This window comes from Pseudorasbora parva, chromosome 5 (assembly GCF_024679245.1).
Source record: "Pseudorasbora parva isolate DD20220531a chromosome 5, ASM2467924v1, whole genome shotgun sequence".
Classification (NCBI taxonomy): Eukaryota; Metazoa; Chordata; class Actinopteri; order Cypriniformes; family Gobionidae; genus Pseudorasbora; species Pseudorasbora parva.
Window position 1 is genome coordinate 26,801,697 of NC_090176.1, and position 21,524 is coordinate 26,823,220.

The 21,524-nt window shown below is 37.6% G+C and overlaps 1 protein-coding gene across 3 annotated transcripts in view; it reads right to left on the reverse strand.

The window, feature by feature from the left end:
• Positions 1–1,376: 1,376 nt before the first annotated feature.
• The window catches only part of aff3 (AF4/FMR2 family, member 3), a 33,372-nt gene continuing 13,224 nt past the window's right edge, over positions 1,377–21,524 (reverse strand). For all 3 annotated transcript variants that reach the window (XM_067443655.1, XM_067443654.1, XM_067443657.1), the window contains 17 exons: positions 15,913–15,990; positions 14,666–14,699; positions 12,939–12,996; positions 12,261–12,312; positions 10,710–10,747; positions 10,128–10,320; positions 6,181–8,238; positions 5,930–6,045; positions 5,451–5,610; positions 4,847–4,971; positions 4,662–4,725; positions 4,101–4,237; positions 3,133–3,204; positions 2,949–3,042; positions 2,783–2,829; positions 2,484–2,677; positions 1,377–2,335 (listed from right to left, as the gene is read on the reverse strand). In XM_067443655.1, the coding sequence (XP_067299756.1) occupies positions 2,214–2,335; positions 2,484–2,677; positions 2,783–2,829; positions 2,949–3,042; positions 3,133–3,204; positions 4,101–4,237; positions 4,662–4,725; positions 4,847–4,971; positions 5,451–5,610; positions 5,930–6,045; positions 6,181–8,238; positions 10,128–10,320; positions 10,710–10,747; positions 12,261–12,312; positions 12,939–12,996; positions 14,666–14,699; positions 15,913–15,990 (3,642 nt within the window). In that variant the 3' untranslated portion in view covers positions 1,377–2,213. The remainder of the gene's footprint in view (positions 2,336–2,483; positions 2,678–2,782; positions 2,830–2,948; positions 3,043–3,132; positions 3,205–4,100; positions 4,238–4,661; positions 4,726–4,846; positions 4,972–5,450; positions 5,611–5,929; positions 6,046–6,180; positions 8,239–10,127; positions 10,321–10,709; positions 10,748–12,260; positions 12,313–12,938; positions 12,997–14,665; positions 14,700–15,912; positions 15,991–21,524) is intronic.

The following is a 21,524-nucleotide window of genomic DNA, read 5'->3' on the forward strand; positions in this document are numbered from 1 at the left end:
CCTACGTTATGGGGACAAAATGTCCCCACGAAGATGGCAATATCTGAAATCCTTGTCCTTGTGGGGACATATGGTCCCCATGAGGAAAACATATATGAATCACACTAAGTGGTGCTTTTTTAAAATGTAAAAATGCAGAATGTTTCCTATGATGGGTAGGTTTAGGGGTAGGGGCAGTGTAGGGGGATATAATATACTATGGAGAGTCCCCATAAAACTTGAAAACACAATGTGTGTGTGTGTGTGTGTGTGCGCACACCCATGCACCCACACACTCGCACACCGACCACCACAAACATGCACAGGACAGACACACACACATTGACATTGATTCACTGATCTGCTGTTCCAAAATTGACTTTTTTTTTAATTGCACAATTGAATATGTGGTTTTGCACCCAAAATGCGTTTTTTTTAATGGCACACATAAATATGTTTGTTTAATGCAGTTTAAATGTCATGTGGCTGTATAAGCAATTGTGTTTTAAAATTAAAATTTATGATGAATTACTATTTCCCTTTGCAGATTGACTGGCCCATTTTACCTGAAAGTGTTCATGCAAAAAAAGTTGGCAGGGCTGATGTTTCAATAACTGTAGGGCCTAAATAATTATATTTAAAGTACATAATTTCAACACAAAAGTATCAGAAACAGTCATTATTAATCATAAAAACACATGGAAAAGGCCAATTTTGTATTGTATTATTGTCCCAAGCGATTTACCAAAAAGCGGCCCAATTTACCTCATATCACCCTATGGTATAAATCATTTTATATTTATATTTCAATAATAAGAAATTACACATTCATAAATAAAAAAGCTAATTCTCTGCGTCACTTACAGTATAGCCTTAAAGATGATAAATGTTAAAATGTGTTAACATAACCGTTAACTTGAACTAACAATGAGCAGTAGGCCTACTTTTACAACATTAACAGTTAAAATATATTTGCATAATTAGTTACTGTGTTCATTAAAAGATGCATATCGATCCACACAAAAAGTGACACTGAAACATGTTTCTGCATAGATGAAATTGTCTTTGTACTGCAGTAACAGTAATTGTAGTTTAGTATTTTGAAAGTGGGAACAAGTTCTCTTTCAAAGGTAAAGTTACAATGTAAGGATATTCCTGCTTTTTATTTTATTAGGTGTTTATAAAATAGTACCTACTGTATCTTAGAGACTAGAATGTGCAAAATCTATGATTATTTTAGGTGTGTTCTTTCAAAATATAATCTTGATTTTCATTAGAGATCTAATGCTAAGTTTTGCTGAATGACAATATCACTAATGGATTGCTGTGGTATGTGGTTTGCAATTCATTATCATCATCACCATCATTATTAACATATGACCAATACTACTACAATCTACTGTAAAACACTTTAATTACAAAAGTCCTGATTATGTTTTTTTCCTTTTTACAGTTTAAACTTTACAAGAACTTCACAATGTCATAAATAGTCTTGCATAGACCGACAATGACTATATGCTGGCTATTCAAAAACAGCACCAAAACATTTACATGACACATATGTAAAAAGTTTGACTTATTGCACAAATAACTTCATTTAAAAAATGAATCACATCCACAGATCTTAAAGACTTTGTGCATGCATTGATTTTGAAGAAGTTATGGAAGGCTCATGTAAAAAACAAACAAACAAAAACTTTTAAATGAACGTTGGATTGATGCAACACCCTATCATTTAAAAAAAAAACATTTGAATCCAGTAAAGAGTTATCATAATTACATACAGAAAATAAAAAAATTGTGATTATTTCTGATATAAAAATGTGGCACATTTTGGAAAAGCAGCATTTGATGAATTAGCTGACATTGGTTCCTTTTCAAAACTTTCAGTAAGAGTAGCATTTCTAAAGAAGTGCTAAAATTGAATGAAATCAATTTGACCTGCAAGTCTTGATTGCATAAAAGAAAACAAGATTATCTCTGACACAGTATCCTCATATATTATGAGATTTAATGCTCATAGGATGAAGTAACATAGGTATGTCTGCTTCTAAATACCATATGATAACATGATGCCACATGACTTGTCATGAAAAGCACTGTCTGAGCTAACAATAGTTCAGGCCCAAAATCAGATACCTTGGTCACAGAGTGCAGGAACTGTAAAATCTTTTGCTGATTTGGCTTTAGAACATTGTTTCCACACGTGATTCTGAGAATGTCTGTACATGGTACTATGATAGATTAGCACTGATCCGGATCCACTGCAGCCCTTGCCTGGTGTACTGGACGATATGGGCCATACTGCTATGCAGAGTCAAGGGTCCAGTCAGTGTGTTCAGATAGTTGAAAAATTCTGGTGTGCGTGTGAGAGAGAATAGTTGAATTGCCATTGATCAAAAAAGTAAACAAACAAACACACACACTGTAAAATTATATATATATAGCTATTCAAACGGGAATTGCATAGTTTCTTTCCAAACATCCCTGTGCCAAAAACTTACCCTTATTTTCCTTGGCTAGGGTATCAGCCACCTCCCAGTACTCATAACTATACAGGACACTGTTGGTAATGTTTAGGTGATTTGCTGCCATCTGGTGGATACGATGGGGAATGCTGATGACACTGCTTGGTGAGCTGCCTGGGTGAGATCCCATTATATTGACAGAACAAATAGAGGCAGTTGGTAAGGTTCCCCTGTTGAAGCACAAATACAGTTGTACTGACACTCAAATACAACCTCAAGGTTTCTCACAATGGCTGAGCATATGAATTACAGGCCCAGCTATAATTAGCCCTTACTTTCCAGCATCGTTCCAAGGGGGTTTGTGAGGTCCTTTTGGCGAACTCTAATAAAAGCATAAACAGTTATAAGTATGGGTAAATCTGTCAACAACAGTTGTTTACCAGCAGTTATGGGTAAATCGGTTTTAACAAACTGTATGTATGATAAATGTCAACAGCCTACCTTGAAATAATCCAGCAGGACTTTAGAGTATTTCAGAGCATGGTCCTTTTTAAGTCTGAACATTTGCCAATAAAGTAGAGCAAGACAGCGGAAACTACAACCCAGACACAAAATGTATGTTTTATCAATAGACTACAGCGTAATCAATACAGATAGTTGCAGATCTTTGTAGTGTTATATTTACCACAGTACAGCTAGCTGTTTGTCTTCTTGGCTGGCTCCAGGGCCTGCATGACTCTTAAGTCTCATAGCGTATCTAATCAAAACAGAGAACATGTCAAATCAATACAGAGCTTCTCACAAACATAGGGCCTTTTATGGCCATTTCTATTTTACCATCTGTCATAAATGGCGGGCATATAATTTACAGTGTATTGACATTTAAGGGTTAGTTCACCCAAAAGTGAAAATTCTATCATTTATTACTCACCGTCATGTTGTTCCAAACCCGAAAGACCTTTGACAGAACACAAACGCAGACAAACTATGCAGTTTACATTGTAAATAGTGCAGTGCTTTCAAGTTCTACGGCAGCCGATGCTGTTCACATGATGATACGGGAGCTGCACTGCATTTACAATGAGTGAGCGTAGAGTACGGTACTGGCAGAGGCTAAAACAAAATAGTTGAATAAAGTCAATTTTGCTGGTTTTTGCGCATAAAAGTATAATCGTCACTTTATAAAATGAAGGTTGAACCACTGGAGTCACATGGACTATTTTAATATGTTTTAACTATGTTTTTACTACCTTTCTGGGACTTGAAAGTGTTAATTAATTTGCGGTTTATGGAGAGGTCAGAGAACTCTTGGATTTCATCAAAAATATCTTAATTTGTGTTCTGAAGATGAATGAAGATGTTACGAGTTTGAAACAACATGAGGACAAGTAATTAATGACAATTTTAATTTTTGAGTGAACTAACCCTTTAACAAATATGTTTGCATTCGTTGTGGTTTGTTGATCTGTACGCACTAAATGTCACCCACATCTGGTGTAGGTAAAATAGTCAAAGCAACAAGGAGCTTCCCCTGTTTTCCATTTATAGATTATAAAAATAATCTTGTGATATATGGCCTAGTCAAAATGCTTTCCATGCTGAACTAAATAATGCAGAAGAAGAAAAATAATAGAGAGGGTGAAGGAGAAACACCTTATGAGCTCCACAGTTTCAGCATACATGGTGTAGGGGGACTTGGACTCAAGTGGACCCTCTTCCATGGCTTTACCACACTCCATGAAGGACAAAGCGGCATCCACATAATTCACAGCTTTTCCTAATTTATCCACCTGTAAACAGAGATAAAGAAGCAAAAGCATAAATGCAGTGGATTAATCAGATAGATAGGATGCTCACATGAGCCAGGGATTCTCAAACTTGTTTTGGAATGAGACCAATTTTATATTCTACAATACTTGAGACAGCTATTTAGAAAAACACTTCCTAGACCCTGGGTTAACGTTTGTATTTGCATATTTGCGGTCTCTATGTCATTGGTAATATTCTGACACTGCTTCATTGCACACATTTGGCACCGAAATGCAGGGTTAACACAGCAAAAGCACTGCAAAAGCACTGTTAACCCCGCTTCTAAATGACATATGTGAAAAGTTCCTTTAGGGTTCCTCGGGGTTAAAAGCGGTGTTTAGAGCAACAATAACCAGTGGTTATGCACAATGTGAAAGACTCATCATTTTCACAATGCTGTCATACCATTGCGTCTGCTCGATGTTTCAACCTCTTGGCCTCATGCATGTAGTACTCAGCATGATGAGAGCTGACATGAGGGGAAGAAAAAAACATTAGGTGAAAACTATGGGAAGCTTTTCGACATTATACGCTGCAGCATTGTTAAATTAAAGCATTATCATCCACCACATTAACAGGCATGAACTCACACATCACTGATAGGTACAGTTCCTCTGTAGTGAAGAGGAAGGTTTGGAGGAGGAACCCGAGATCCAGAGAGGTGTCCCGACACCCCGACACACTCCAACTCTACCTTGGGCTGCGTCTTCTGGACCTGTTGAGACAAAGGTCCTGTGCCATTAGTGTATAATACATTAGAACAGTCTAAATTCCAGTAAAGAACCCTCTTCTATTATTATTATTGGTCTATATAAGGTTATTGATATGGCAAATGGCTCTTGAAGATTAAAAAGGTTATGTTGCATTACACATTCTTCAGATAAGAGTATTGGATTCTGAGTTCTTTAAAACATTAGTTCTTCTAAAAAAAAGAGTTCTTAGCTTGTCAAACTTTAAAATGTCCTACTTTAAAAACAGGCTGTGAAATTCTTTTTGGAACTGATAATGTAAGTGTTAAAAAAATCGATAGAAATATTTTTGTAAAGCAGTTGTAAAATCTAAGAAATCCTTTATGAATAAGCCTTTGACTGCAAGAAAGAAAGAAAGAAAGAAAGAAAAAAAGAAAGAAAGAAAGAAAGAAAGAAAGAAAGAAAGAAAGCTTTTTTTGTGCTGTGTGAATGTTATTTTAAGAACCTGTGTTTTCTGTGCTGTCGAATCATTGTCTTTTTCTGGAGGTGTGTGGTACTTCTCTGGATGCTGAGCTTTCACAGGGGGCTTTGAGAGCTCTAGTATGTCAGATGGAGGAGACAATGGGGACACTGGCCTCTTGGAGTAAAAGTATTCGTCCTGACATCTGCATGCACAGCAATAAAGAGGATGCATGAGCCATACAGTAAACAACAGATAACGCTAACATGCCCCAGTTGGCAAGAATAACAGCAATAAATTGACCTTTTCATCCATGTTTGTATTTTGTTATATGGGGCTTTCCATTATGTCCTTAAATGTGCAATTGCTTGAAAATATCCCATTATACTATAGATATGCAATAGCACATGTTCTAAATATCTGAATAAACAAAACAACACTGGAATTTTTTTTGACCTAAACAAAGACAAACTGATTTATAAAAGGAAAAAAAGTTCAAATAAAGTAATTATGTCTAAATATACCCGTTTTGTTTGTTGTCAGCGCAGGTTTCCTCAGTCTCATTATGGACTGACGGTGGGAGTTTATCTGCACGAGAGTGATTTCTTTTATTTTCTCTTTGAGCATCTCCATTCTCAGCCTACGGCATACGGCAAAACATGCAAAAACTTTCATGTAGATGAGAAGACACCTCTCCATATTCAACAGAAGATAAATTCAAAATAACTGAATTGTTTGCATTAATTGAATGTAAAGATGTTTTTTTCTTCCTCACTTTTCTTTTACTTCTGCCATCTCCAGGCAGTTGGTCAGAGTGGTGCAGTTGCTTCATCGATGTCTTTTCTTTTGCCTTTCGCGATGACAAAGATGAAGATGAGGACTGTCTTTCTGTAATCTCATCTGCACTAGGGACTCTACCCAGAAGCGAGAGGTCTATCCTCACAACAAGTTTTCTCAGGCCTCGATGTGCGACGTTGGGGGACTTCTCAGATCGGCCAAAAGGAACCAGTGTGTAGAGTTTGTGCCTGCCCCGGACTTGTTTATCTGTCTCAGGGGTGCTTAAGCTTGAGCCGTGGAGGTGAGCACCAGTGCCTGATCCCTGTTTGTCGTCTCTCCTCTTTGGAACAGTTTTTTGGTTTGACGTTGAATCTGCAGGGACTTTGGCAATGTTCCGAGGTGGACTGGACTCTGATTCAGAGTCTGATTCAGAGGAAGATGATGAGGACGATGAGGAGGACGAGGACGAGGAAAACGATGGACGAGTGGGCTTGACGACAGGAGTAGGAGAAGGTGGAGAGAGTGGAGGAGAAGGGCTAGAGTCTATCACATGAGTAGGTGAGGAAATGTCCTCGTTGCTCCACCTTTTCTTCTTCCTCCTTTGCTCTTCAAGGTTGAGTCTGTTGCTTTCTTGTTGAGCGTGATTTTGGCTGTTGGTGTGAGGTCTTTGCTTGGGCTGCACTGCCTTCCATTCAGATTCCTGCTCCGTCCTCCTTCTCCGCTTTCTCTCTCTTTCCCCTTCCTCAGTTCTCCTATCTTCCTCGTCTCCCTCTTCCTCAGAACTTCGAACCCAGCGGCGTCTTATTACCTGCTCTTCCGCCAGTATTCTTTGTCTCTGCTCCTTGCCAGTCGGCACCAGGGTCACTCCCTGGGCCGTCCCTCGGCTGTCCACCTCCCGCTCTCTCGCTCTAGGTTTTGGATCCTTTTGGGAGTGCCCAGTTCTAGTCACTGGGGTTTCCCCTAGTTTGACCCTGGGCTTTGGACTGGAATGTGGTTGGGAAGTCTGTTTAGAGCTGGATTGTTTGGTATCTGGGAAAGATTTAGTCTTAGAGCTGTGACTAGAATGACTGTTGACTTCTCTTTGGGATGAGTGCCTGGACTTTGATGAAGGACCCCGATCTGAGCTCTTTAAAGTATTGAAATGAGATGAATTACCCAATTTGGAGGTTGAATTGTGGTTTGATGCTCCTGTAGGGTCATTGCTTCTGTGATTATTATCAATACTATGGTCAGTTGTAGAGGAGTGCCTGGCTTGTGGTTTTGGGCTACCACGGTTTCTTTGCTTCAACGAATGCTTCGTAATTGGGTTCAAAGGAGAGTTCAACCTTTGCTTGCTTGTAGATTCAGAGTTTTTGGATTCAGGCTTGTGTGAGTGATCTTTGTGTGACTTTTCTGTTAAGCTGTGTTTGGACTGATGGGGTTGTTGGGGAGGACCAAGTTTGGAGTCTTTGGATCGTGAATTTATGGATCTAGAGTCTTTGGGTCTAAATTCCTTTCTCTGGTTGGAGCTATGGTCCGGAGGCACCCATGGCCTGACCTTGGGACGATGTGCTGGATTGGAGGCAACTGTTGGATGTGCAAAATGCCTGGGAGTTTCCCGTTGAGGTGACTGTACCTGAGGATATGTTCCTTGGATAGGTACTGTGGTTGATGAAAAATTTGGACTGGGGCTTCTGGGAGGGTGTGGAAATAAAGGGCTTGGACTTCGACTACCTCTAAAACTGTCTCCTGGACTTGGGCACACACTTGGCACTGGGCTTGGCACAAGGCTAATTCCTGGACTGGGGCATGGACTGTATTCCGGGCTGGGATGAGGACTGTTTCTGGGGCTGTAGTCAAATTTTGGACTTGGGACCGGACTTTCACAAGGACTATAATCTCGTCTTGACTCAGAGTCTCTTCCCCAGTATCTGCCAGGTGATGGTCCTCGACCACAGTCTGTTTTTACACTCCGTCGCTGTTCTCCTCCTGGGTCGTGGTCAGTTGACTGATGCTTTTTAGGGACTTTCTCAAGCCACCTGTCCAGTTGCCACTGTGTGGATGGTGGACTCTCCGTCTGAATAGAGAAAGGACAAGTTCAAGACAGAAGATAACAATGATAAAACTAGTAAAAATAGTTTGTGTTGTAAATATTACTTTAAAATATGAATTTGATCAAATGTGACAAGAGTCACCTAGATTACAACATGCCTGACAAGATTATGATTGTCAGTGAATCCACTCTTTACCATAAACTCTTGAGGTTGACAACACTATAAATGTTAAAATTTTGCAGAACTTTTTTGAAAACAATTGATGTATGTGGCTGACAATTATAACAGTGAATATAACATTCATAATAATAGTGATGATGCACAGTCAATCTTGGCAATTATAGACATATATTACAACACTTCTAGCTAATTATCATCTCTACTGTGGAAAGTATACATGGTTTGTATGCAGAAGATTGCATAAACCCATATCTGAAACCCATTCCTATTTATTTACTCAACAATGTGGTTGTGAGAAATCATGTTGGCCAGAATATAAAAAATGTAAATTAAAAATTCTTAATCCTATTGTTACAACAAATGAATAAGAAACATGAGTTTTTATGTAAACAAGCCGGTGTGTCAGTGGAAGAGAGGAAAAGATAAACAGCGGGTGAGAGAGTGAGCGAGAGAAAAAGAGAGCAGAAACACTGTGGAGATTCCTTAAACCCTAACAAACCTTTCTTTCAATTTCGCACCATTTTCATCATAACAATGCCTCTTCAGTTCACTGCTTCAAATTATTACAATCCAGAAAGCTAAAGAAAAAATTCTGCTTTAAAAAGATAAATACTGTTTGACAACAGAATCACACTTTATAGAGTAAAAAATTGAGCTACACCAACTATTGAATTTACAAAACATTTGAATGAATGCCACACAAAAAAGGAAATACTCACTTGATAGCACACTTAAGCTCCAGGGCAAACTGTGCTTTCCTTGCTTGCCTCCAGTAGCTGACCAGAGTTAATTTAAACTTTTGCTCCTCCACTCAAACATTCCCCCTTCCCCTCTCTCTCTCTTTCCAGCAAAGACACTGCATCTCTTGTGCCCTTTTCCCACTGCCCCTCCCCTCAACCCCCCTCTACCTGGAACCGCATGGCGTTTCCAAGCCGTCCTCCTCAGAGACACTACATTACTACACGTAGATGAAAAACACATGCTGTTCCCTCCTCCCTTCTCCACAGGTTCCAAATAGATGGCATGTTCAGTAATAAAGCCAGCTGTGTCACACAGACACCTTCATTCATATAGTGGTGTAGCCCTATGCTACTGGAGCTTTTAATCCCTCTTTCTGATGAACAAAATCATAGCGGTGTGCCGCTATAGCCAAACGTCATATAAAAACAATACCACAGAATATATTTTTTTCAATTGTAGCCGTTATAAACTCAGATTTAAAAAAAAAAAGGGATAGTTAAACCAAAAACAAATAATCTGACATTATTTACTCTCTCTCATGTTGTTCCAAACATGTATGACTTTCTTTCTTCTGTGGACCATATATTTATATTTATTTTAAATATCAAATTGTATTTATTTATTTATTTTTTATTTTATTTTTGTTTTTTCACACAATGAAAGTCAGTGGGGTTCAGTTCAGGTTTAAAACAACATGAGGGTGAGTAAATGATGACAGCATTTTCAGGGGTATGTGGGATAATCCCTTTAAGTTCTGCTTTATGTGATGAAATCAAGGCTGACATGTACTACTTCATATCTAGTTAGTCATCTAGGGCACCACATGTTGACATGACACCCAGATTCTAAAGTCTCAGTGGCCGCCCCTCCACATTCCTTTCTCCACCCCCACCATCCCTTTTTTCTTCATCCGCTAAAAACAACTACTGGAAAACAGAGAGCAAGGCAATGAAAAATAGTAGATTGCATGGGAAAAAACATTTTTGTGTACCTCTGTGCTGCAGTTTAGGGTCCGGTGTTGGGTCGGTGTCCCGCACCGAGCGTGTGATCCTGGACTTGGGCTGCGTGATCGCTGGCTGCTGCTTTCCCACTCGCTGGAGGGGTCTAATCCTGAAGACCCTGAGCTAGAATGTCTCACCCTTCCAGCATGTGTGTGTGTATGGTGCTGCTGCTGCCCTGACAAGCTGTCAGTCAATACATGCACACAATGGATGGGGAATTGTGTGTGAGAAGTGTACACACAATTCTTATGCCACACATTCAAAGCATTTACATGTATACAACAAGCTTGACAATCAAGTTCAGAGAAATTCCAAAATCCCAACAAGTATGTGGAATAAATCCTGACAAAATGCTTGGCCTGCAAGTGATGTGTGTGTTTGGAGGTTGAACATGTTGAAAGGCCAAAAGAAACAGAGGCTGGTCTATCATCCAGCTGTCACATTCCACATATTCTGACCTCTTCAATATGTAATACACACATACAGAGACAAACACTGGCCCATAATGAGACGTGGTACAGCTAAAAACATATAAAGCAGATACAAACAAAACATCAAAAGCATACACTTACCGGTCCTTATTGGCCCAGGAAGTTGTTTGCTCACTTTCCTGTTTAACAGTTAAGAATAAATAAGAGAGCTTTTTAGCTTAGAATCTTTAACTTCATGGTCACTACTAGCATCCTGACCAAAGCAAAAGCCACAGTCCTGCATTAATGCCAGAAAGGTCACAAGTCTGGTGTATTTTATGACTCAGACTGTTATGACTCATAAACCTGGGGTTCTGGGTAGAGATAGAGAATGAGATACACTCACATACAAGGAGCAGGTGTTATAGGTTAAATGAGTCAAATATCGAACTCGCTACATTCTTAATTTCAGCGAACCATGTCAAGTTCAGCAGGACAGAAATTGAGCGGTGGCATTTTTCTCAAGGAGACAAGAAGGCAGTGCCTCCAAAAAAATTCTGTAACATGAGGTCATCATTTGATTTAATAGAACTCCTATCTGTGGGGGTTATGCACAACAAACTTCCTTATTCTGTAAAACAGGTTGCATGACTTCTGGTTCAGGCCCTTTGTATGTGCTCAGTTAAATATAAAGCTATTTTACTGAAGATGCCTTCAAAGGAGGCACCAAAGATGAGTATAACGGACCCACTTAATATTAGGGGACCTTAACTACAATGTACAAACATTTTAATTAATCATTTGATACAATGCACTTATTGTGTACACACGTTTTTACATTGTACTTCAATTTAAATTATTTATTAAATTAAACTTATTTTTGATGTAACTACATAGTACTTAAGGCCACCTAATATAAAGTGGGGCAAGTATAACTAATTTCAATTGCGTATGCATAGTGATATATATAAAAAAAGTTCTCTAAATTTTTCTTTTTCTAAGTAGCATTCAGAAATTTTAATTAAATAAAACGGCAACAATACAAATAACTAACTAGTTTATCTGATTTCCTTTAAAATTCCATAGTTATTGCCATCAGTTCATGCTGCTGTTAGCACTTCTCTGACAAGCGTATGCGATGAGACCTGTTTTCCTGTTTTTTCATGTGACATTCGACATAAAGCCTATTGGAGTAAATGTAAAGGATGAGCAGCTAGCTATGCATTCAACGTTGTTAATAAGAAATGTTTCTTGAGCAAATAAATCAGCATATTAGAGTGATTTCTAAAGGATCACTAAGGACTAGAGTAATAATGCAGAAAATGTAGCATTGCCATCACAGGAATATTTTACATTTTAAAATGTATTAAAATACAAATTTAATTTGTAATACTATTTCACAATAGTATTTAATCAAACAAATGATTATCGAACAACCTTAAATTTGTATAATAAATTGTAGTGTGTTAATAAAAATATAAAAAAGTATTCTAGTATTAGGTACTTTTTAAAAGGAGACACCACAGAGGACATTGCCTCCACAGATTAAGTGAATGGTGACTGTGTGTGAATGCCTTTCATAATGAATGAACAAATGAGCTAGACTGTGTTCAAATCTAACAGTTACCACAAGCAGTGCAAGAATCATTGCTAATAATAGATGATATCTGCTTTTTAAGCCGATTCTTTGAACAATCTTAACAGGTGCCCTACCTCGTCCTTGTCATCTTCATCACTGCTGAGCTTCAGGTCATCAGCGAGCATGCTGGGACGGCAAAGGGAGAGTCAAACATGAGAGAATGTCACACTCACTTGACAGAGAGATTTATTTGTTCTGCCAATCTGTAGAACATCTCTGTGTGTGTGTGTGTGTGTGTGTGTGTGTGTGTGTGTGTGTGTGTGTGTGTGTGTGTGTGTGTGTGTACTAAATGTGTGAGTTTGCCTTAAACAGTTTAACCATATGAGATTGTATCACATTACAAGTTTCAAAGAAAGTAGTCATAAACACTGTACTCTAATGTTGAACAGTGATGTTATTTGACGATAGTTTGCTTGAGGGCTCTCCCGACTGTGTTAACCTGTGCTGTAATTAGATACTAACTCATTAAAGTTTATGAGGTCAGTGCAGTTGGTATGGTGGTTAGAGACAGCAGAGATATAACATGGGCCTAACACTCCACATGAAGCGGGTTTTAAACAGCAGTTGGTCCGAAGTAGTTAAATTCCAGGAAGCCCAAAACAATTTTTTTACACACTATGTACAGACATTCAACACTGAATTTAGTAAAGTCAATGGTTTATGACGTAATAAAGTTCAAAGACAGAAGCAGTTTAGGCACAACCTGGTGCTTGGTTATAGAGGCTGAATCGGGTGTTGTGCGCTGCACTTACGATTTATGAGGGGCCACGAGTGGACGTGAGGGCATCCTCATAGAGACACCATCCCTCACTGAGAGAGCCACAGGGAGAGAAATACATCAGCGTTATGGAGCAGAATGTAAAAACACTACTATATTAGTACATGTACAGCTGTGAACCATATATTTTTTAATTGTAAATGATAAGCAAACTTCATATTGCACACACACACACATTAGAAATGCACAAAATGGTTTGGTATTAATCGTTAATTAATAAATATTTTGTAAATATTGGACATTTAACTGTACATTACAAAAGTTGAAATAAAATTACTTTTATTCAGCAAGGACACATTACACTCATCAAAATTGACATTTATAATGCTACAAATGATTTGTATTTCAAATAAATGCTGTTCTTTTGAATAATTTTTATTAATCAAAGAATCCTGAAAAAATGTATCATGATTTTCCACAAAAACACAATTTTACTGTTTTTTAAAAAAAATCAAACAATACCCTTGGTAAGCATAAGAGACTTACACTGTTAAATGTAATCTTTAGTAAATCTCAAAATTAAAAGGCACAATATGTAGTTCTCACTGCTAGATGTTGCTTATTCAAAACAAAGGCATAGCTTGATGACGCAGTGAATGAGCGTGGACTCATGGGAGTTGTTGTCATCACCTCCACAACGATGGAAAGCAATCCGATGGACTCGGTATAGAAATCATGTTTATGGACGAGCTAATGTGTTAGGGCGGGCAGAGAGCTGCGGGAGTCCAGCGGAGCTTTTATTATGCGTATGCTACAGTCGCAAATGCAGTGCTGTTTACATGGTCGAAACAATCATACTAATTACATTTCAGTGTGTTGAAAGTTATGTTTATGTGTAAGATAATTCTGTGCATTCATCGGAGGCTAGTATAAGAGACTTGTTGCACTTTGCAGTAATCTAGATGAATATTACGATGTCATATTAATAAAGAACTGGATAACTTGGAATTTATTAAAAAAATATTATATGATGGAGAAAGCTTTCTCTGATTATGCCATGTTAGCCACTTGACACAATAGTGTTGTCTCTGAGTCTGAGGCATGGTACAAACACAGTACTCATAGTAAATCGAGAAAACAAGTGATTCAAACAATACAATTAACTGCGTTGAGTTATATAACAATGATTCGTTTTCTGTTGATAAATATCCAAACAGTTGCTCACCAGTCAAATAAAACACATAATATATTACTTTGGTGTTTCCATGTTTTGTATGGAAATCGAGGGTGAATGCTGATTGACAGGTGATGCACGGACACAGTCTGTGTCCTAAATAAAATAGCTGATTTCTCTGGATTTAAAAATTGTTGGAAATGTTTGGGATTCAAATCAACAAAATATCGTTCTAGTGTTTTTTGGATACTTTAAAAATCTTGCATATTGTGCCTTTAACATCCTTTTTATTTATTTATTTATTTATTTATTTATTTATTTATTTATTTATTTATTTATTTTACAAATGTTGTGATGCCTAAATTCCCTTGAATCATTCAAAATGACTGACTTTAGTTTTTAGGATTTGTATTTATTTATTTATACAAAACATTTATTTATACAAAAACAGTTATCGGCCATAACATGAAAACAGCTTACTGCATCAATCCGAATTTTAATAGCGTCACATCCCCGATCCTAATAAAGACACATATTTAAGACAGAGCTCCAAAAATAAGTTTTGCACATCAGTGCAGTATGTTTACCGTGTCTGTGCCGTGAACCGGGCTGTTTTCCCTCCTGAGACAGATCAACAGAAAAAAAAACGAATCAGTCAAATCAACTCAGATAAACAGCATTAGGACAAAGTACAGAGGGGGTGAATTCACAAAACAGTTACTAAACTCAAAAAAACATTCTTTAACATTTGGCAAATACATTTTCAAAAAAAAAAAAAAAGTACAAAGTTATACCTTTTAAGGTACAAGTGGCCGTCACTGGGGTGGTACCCTTAAGGGTACATTTTTGTACCTCTAAATCAGGGATAGGCAAGTTCAGTCCTAGAGATTTGATGTCCTCCAAAGTTTCTTTCCAACCCTTCTAAGCCACCACAGTATAAAACTTGTGACTCCCAGCATGCATTGCAGCATTAAGTATATCACCATTGTTAAGATTCATATGCTGATTCTTGATATGTGCGTCTATACTCATAATAGTATAGCAGGTTTTTCCAGAATATTATTTATAATTTTTATTCAGTGATGAGTTTAGTCAAACATTATTCTTCTTGAATCAGTTTGTTTTGCTTCTTTTGTTTTGAGCAATTATGTGTTTTGTTTATGCTATAACAAACTTACTTAAAATTCTAAGTCAAACTGCCCAACTAAAGGAAACACTAATCACCATAATGGTGACCAAACTTTTTCAATAAAACATCAAAATCTAAACCTGTTAATTCTCAATAAGAGCTTAGATGTCTTTCAGGGTTGGAACCGAACTCTGCAGGACAGCGGCTCACTAGGACCGAACTGAGGAAAACAATGGTATAATAGTACCCTAAGGACCAATTGTGTAACTTTAAAGGTACAGTTATATGTTTTGTTCCCCAAGGAACAAAATTGTACCTCCACTGTACCTTTTTTTTCTGAGAGTGTACCTTATTCAATATTCGACTTCCAGTTTAAATTATGTTCAGTTGCACTTTTTGCATTTTAAACAAGTTGACTCTGGGTTGTAGTGTTAAAGAGAAGCTGCACAGTCCCTAGAACTGGCCTGCATTGTGCTTGGAGCATTGCTAGCTGATTTGCATAATTTCTTTAGTGACTGGTACTAAAACAACACAGATTTATGAGTTTATGAGTGTGTGCAAATAAACAATGCAAGTGTAATACCCTGCAGGGAAAGGATGAGAGAAAAAGAGATAAACCTACAGAGACAGTCAGAGCAGAGGTTATGCTTTATATTGGTGAATTTATCACACTTGTCTGCAGTCTGTAATAAACCATGCGCATACCTTTGAGTGCGAGTACAGAAAATGCTGATTGCTCCCTTCCCCTGCGGGCTGCTGGTAAGGCCAGGACTGGGTCATGTCCTACGGAGAGATGAGAGGACAGAGGCTAAAAGTCAAAATGACTTACAGATTTGGAAAATTAGCATTTAGAGTGAGGTGTCTCAGGATTATTATATGTAACGGACTCAAATGTCCTTAGATATAGTTGGCCTCCTGAAATGTGCCTTTATCCACTGACTAAGTTTTAGCCAGTCAAGGCCATTATATCAAAGGCGATTTCCAGTTGTGATAGTGTTGATGGGTTTTTGCATCTTTAGGAACTTTAGGGAATTTTTTGCCACTTACTCCAAATACTTCTAAATCACTATGATTTTCTTTCTACTGTGGAACACAAAATATATTTTGTGTTTTTATACATACAATGAAAGTCAATGGTCAAAACTGATGTTAAATATAAAACATTTTTTTTCCAGAATGGCTTAAATAATTAACATTTTAAAAATGCATACATTAAAAACACACCAAACATATTAACATATCACAAAATGAAGCTAATCGAACCATCACTCTTTGAGCATTAAAGTTTCTGCTGCGCTTCTCACTACCATCAGCTCAAATATGCCAATGTCTTTTTAGCTGATGTTTTTCATTTAAAACTATTACATTGCATTAAAGGGTTAGTTGTCATAATGTTGTTCGACACCCGTAAGACCTTTGTTTATCTTCTGAACACAAATTAAGATTTTTTTGTTAAAATCCGATGGCTCAGAAAGGCCTCCATTGGCAGCAATAACATTTCCTCTCTCAAGACCCATAAAAGGCACTAAAGACGTCGATAAAAAAAGCCCATCTCACTAGAGTGGTTCTACAATAATTTAACGAAGTGACGAAGAGGACAGTTTTTGTGCGTAAAAAAGTAAATAAAAAAATAAAGATAAAATCTAGATAATGACAAACCTTTAAGTGCCAACTAAGTGTAATTGTCTCTATGTTACTCATAATAGTAGCAGGTTTTTCCAGAAATAAGGTTTCATTTCAATCCTTTATTACTAAAGAAGAACAATTAATTCAGCTTTCTGATTAAAAACTTGCAGGATTTGTGGGCGTTTCTGGCATTTCTCATAATACGTGTGTTTAAATGAATTACTCAGTAAAAAGTTTATTGTGTAATCTGTGCCTGTGGTTGTTTTGTTTAGAGAGAGAGAGAGAGAGTTGTTACAAATCACTTTATGTTGTCTTAATGCTTTGGCAATACAAAATGTATGTTTTTGTCATGCCAATAAAGCTTCTTGAATTGAAGAGAGAGAGAGAGAGAGAGAGAGAGAGAGAGAGAGAGAGAGAGAGAGAGAGAGAGAGAGAGAGAGAGAGAGAGAGAGAGAGAGAGAGAGAGAGAGAGAGAGAGAGAGAGAGAGAGAGAGAGAGAGAGAGAGAGAGAGAGAGAGAGAGAGAGAGAGAGAGAGGGGTGTGTGTGTGTGTGTGTGTGTTACAGAACAGAACAGGAAGCCGTCTGCAAAAAGGGTCATGCATTTTCAACTCTATACAGCGTCTGATTGATTACAAGCTTAAATGAAATACTCATGGAGTGATGTTCATTTATCCGAGTGCAAAACATTCAGTCAGAACTATATTACTAAAATTGCACAAAAAATTCTAGAGATTTGATGTCCTCCAAAGTTTCTTTCCAACTAAGCCACCACAGTATAAAACTAAATCTCTAAATTATACATGGCTGACTGTTAATAGCAAATTTAGACAATAGTACACATTATTGTTTTACATGGTTCTGCATACATTTAACATGACTGCTATTTGAGCCAGTGCAACAGAAGCACAAAAAATAAATAATAATAAAACATTTAAAAATACTGTTAACCCTCCCTCTTTGGTCGCTCTGTGACCATTAAAAAAAGTATGTTCTAGTCTACAGTATATGAATATGGGTAGAATATATCCACGATGTTGTTACTGTCAGACCTATCAGTGTCACACTTGGTACTTGGTAGGTAGTTGGTAGGTTGGTTGGTACTTCACTGCCATGCACAAATCCTCTCGTGGCTACATGGGAGAGTAAAGTGTCCATCGAATGCGCACTTCAGAATCCCGGAGGGAGTAATAGGTCATTCGGGTACTTCACCTACACTTTTTGGATGAATATTTTGCACAATCTTCCACAGTTAGTATTCATTTCATTTTCAACGACTTTTGTTTAGTTTCTCTTCAGTTTCCTTTGTTCTAGTTTCCTGCCATGATCAGTTGTTATGGGTAATCATTTAAAAAGCAGACCTGTTTGTTCTTCAGCTTAGTTCTTCAACTTAGATAAGTGTGTCCAAGTTCCTCTGTTTCTTATGGTCCAGTATACACATCAGCTGTTCACGTGAGCACCAAGACGCATGCGTGTGATGATGACGCAGGAGCTGCACTGTTTTTATAACATGCATAGTTCTGAGCTACAGCTTACCTTTAGGTTAACACAGATATAGAGCTACTGTAATTACAGGAAAATGGATTTAAAAAAAGTACATTCTACACACGTAAACTATACTGGATAATATAATATCCATTGACTTAATATGTTTGCTGACATTACCAGACTTTGTAATCTTTACAGGGCACATATAATGCCCTTTTTTTAACCAGATTTAAAATAAGTCTCTGGTCTCCAGTGTGAAGTTTTAGCTCAAAATACACCAAAGATAATGTTTTTACAGCATGTTTAAATTGCCATTTTTGGGGGGTGAACCAAAATGTGCCGTTTGTGTGTATACCTTTAATTGCAAATGTGCCTTCTTCCTTTTAAGAAGAGGGCAGAGCTTCAAGAGCTCGTGTCAAGTGTCAGGACAACCTCATCTAATGGAATAAAATGTCAGAACAGAAACTCTGAGTAGTGGTGTTGAGTTTAAACCAGTGTTAGACAATAATGCCTATAGAGCAAGAGAATAAATGCTCCATGGAAATATCAGGTACAGTTTTGTTTAATTACAGATATAACTTATTTGTCATCTTGCTTTTATCCTCTACAAAAATAAAATATTTTTGTTACAACTGCATCTGTCTGGGGTGAAAAATTACGGACTTTATTGTTATTTTTGCTCAAAATTATGTTGTTTCCAAACAAAGGGGAAAAGGCATCGGCCAAAATTAGTAAAAAAAAAAAAAAATATTGCCATATTGCATATAGGCAAAAATCGAATATCGTGCATACCTAGTGGGGATTAGTAAAAAAAACACTGGGTGGATTTTTATCATAGGGTGGTTGTTTACACACACTGCCAACACACATTTATGTTGAAACATGAGGTAAAAGTTAATTTTGCATAATAGGTGGCCTTTAAAACCAGCATTAAAAGGATAACTATTTCACTCATTTACTTTCCCTCAAATTGTTCCAAACCAGAATGAGTTTCTTTCATTCTTCTTCATGATATTTTGAAGAATGTCTGTAGCCAAACAGTTGATGGGCCACATTGACTTCCATAGTTGCTAGGCAACATGGGGAGAGGACGCTGGCGTCGTCTGTTTGCCGCTTCTCCACCCACAAATCATGTTAACTGTACAGTTAGATTTAGATTTTATTTTATTTTATTATGTTTGTGACTAGTCTAACAGTCAGAGCTACAATTGGGACTGTTGCTGATTGCTGGCAGCCACTGAGTGAACGTTGTTACCCGTTCGCTGTTTTCCACCACTTCTCTGTTGTTTATGTTTGAATAGTTGCGGTTGGTTCTGGTTTGAAAGACATTTCACATCTCTTCTGGGTGTCGGCTGCTCACTGGTAGTCTCGGTGGTCTCCCTCGGGCTTGAGCTACATGGTGGCTGAAGTTTGCACCGGGCTAGCGTCATCAGCGTCCGGCATGATGTTGGGATGTGTTGCTTCTCGGCTGCTGAGTTTCGGCTGCGCTGCTGTTCCACATTGCGGCCATGGAATGGCTTGGACTTCTGCGACTGCGCCGACCCCGGTGTGTCCACAGAAGTGCCCGGTAAACTTTGTTTGCCTCCTGCGTGGTGCTGCGGCGATCCCCATCATCTGAATCATCATGAAGACCCATCATCTAGTCTCTTCAGCTGTCATGCCTCAACTACGTCATCGGGACACTGCCGAATTGGAAATATGTGGCAATAGAGCCTCTAGTGCTGGGAGAAATGTAATACATTGAGTGGACCACAGTGTACTGGAGCTTACAGAGACTTCCACCATCAGCTCTGTTTTCTGTTCACCATCAGCTCTGTTTCTGTTCAGTTGTCTGTGTTGGTTGATTTGTGTTATTCTATATTTTCACTTTTTAATCTTTTTTTTATTTTTTTATTTTTTGCACTGAGATTCTTCGGAATGAAAAGTGCATTATAAATAAAATCTATTATTCTAATTATTATTATTATTATTAATATAATTATTATTATTATTATTATTATTATTATTATTATTATTATTATTATTATTATAGTATTTTTTCCATACATGAAACTCAATGTGGCCCATCAACTGTTTAATTACCAATATTCTTCAAAATGTCTTCTTTTGTGTTCAGTAGGGGAAAAAAACTCATACAGGTTTGGAAAAACTTGAGGGAAAGTAAATTATGACAGGATTGTATTTTTGGGTGAACTATCCCTTTAAGAGTTGAACGTGCACTATGTAGTATTTTTGCAGTAAAATATCCAAAAACCACTAGGCCTGTGTTATATATTTTGTTCAGTTGAGTACTTACAATATCCCAAATGTTTCCAACTATTTGTAAATTGTGAAAAAATTGCTAGGACGTCTGAGCAGCGTCTGAGGGAGTCGCCTGTCAATTGCGTCATATCTGCGTTACCCTCGGTTTCCGGTTTTATTTGGCTGAAACACTTTTCTCTTAGCAGTGTGCAACAAGTGTCACAGCAGCTGCAAACGAATGCACAGAGTAACGTCATAACATCATAACATCATTTTCAACACACTCAACTAATATGATAAACAGAGCTACGTTACCTCATTCTCATGACCAGGAAAGCGGAAATAGTGCAGTGCCCGGCGACCTGGCGACCCGGATAAACTCTGCCATATCTTTAACATAGACAGCTAAACTACTTTTAGTAAAACTGTAGAATATCATCATATTGTAAATCATCTACTGAACAAGATCTTTTAGAAAGCATACATTATACACATCAATAATTCTTCCTAGCCTGTAGCAATATTTAAAAAGCACACTCCTCCCTCCAGAGCATAACTCGTCCCCCTTTCCACTCGTTCACCTGCTTCATTATCTCTCTCGCCACCTTCAGTCACTAAGGACTCATCTCTATCTTCCAACAACAAGGCTTCCCAGGTGAACCAGTTACTGCTTCTCTCCCTCTCTACACGCATGTCCCTCTCACTCTTCTCTGTCTATTTAGATGCTTTGAAACAACCAGAAACAATGTGTCTACAACATATTGAAATAAAACAATTCACACTTTTTTTCACATTAACTTTTTGTCTTCATTAAAAATATTAAAAATAAATAAATAATTAGTACTTTTTAGAGAAAATAAAATCAGTTTGATTAGACATCAGTAACTTAATAATAGCTATTATATATGACAATTGAGCTGGGAGGCCTCATGGCTGCAACCACATTAAAAGACCATATATTATT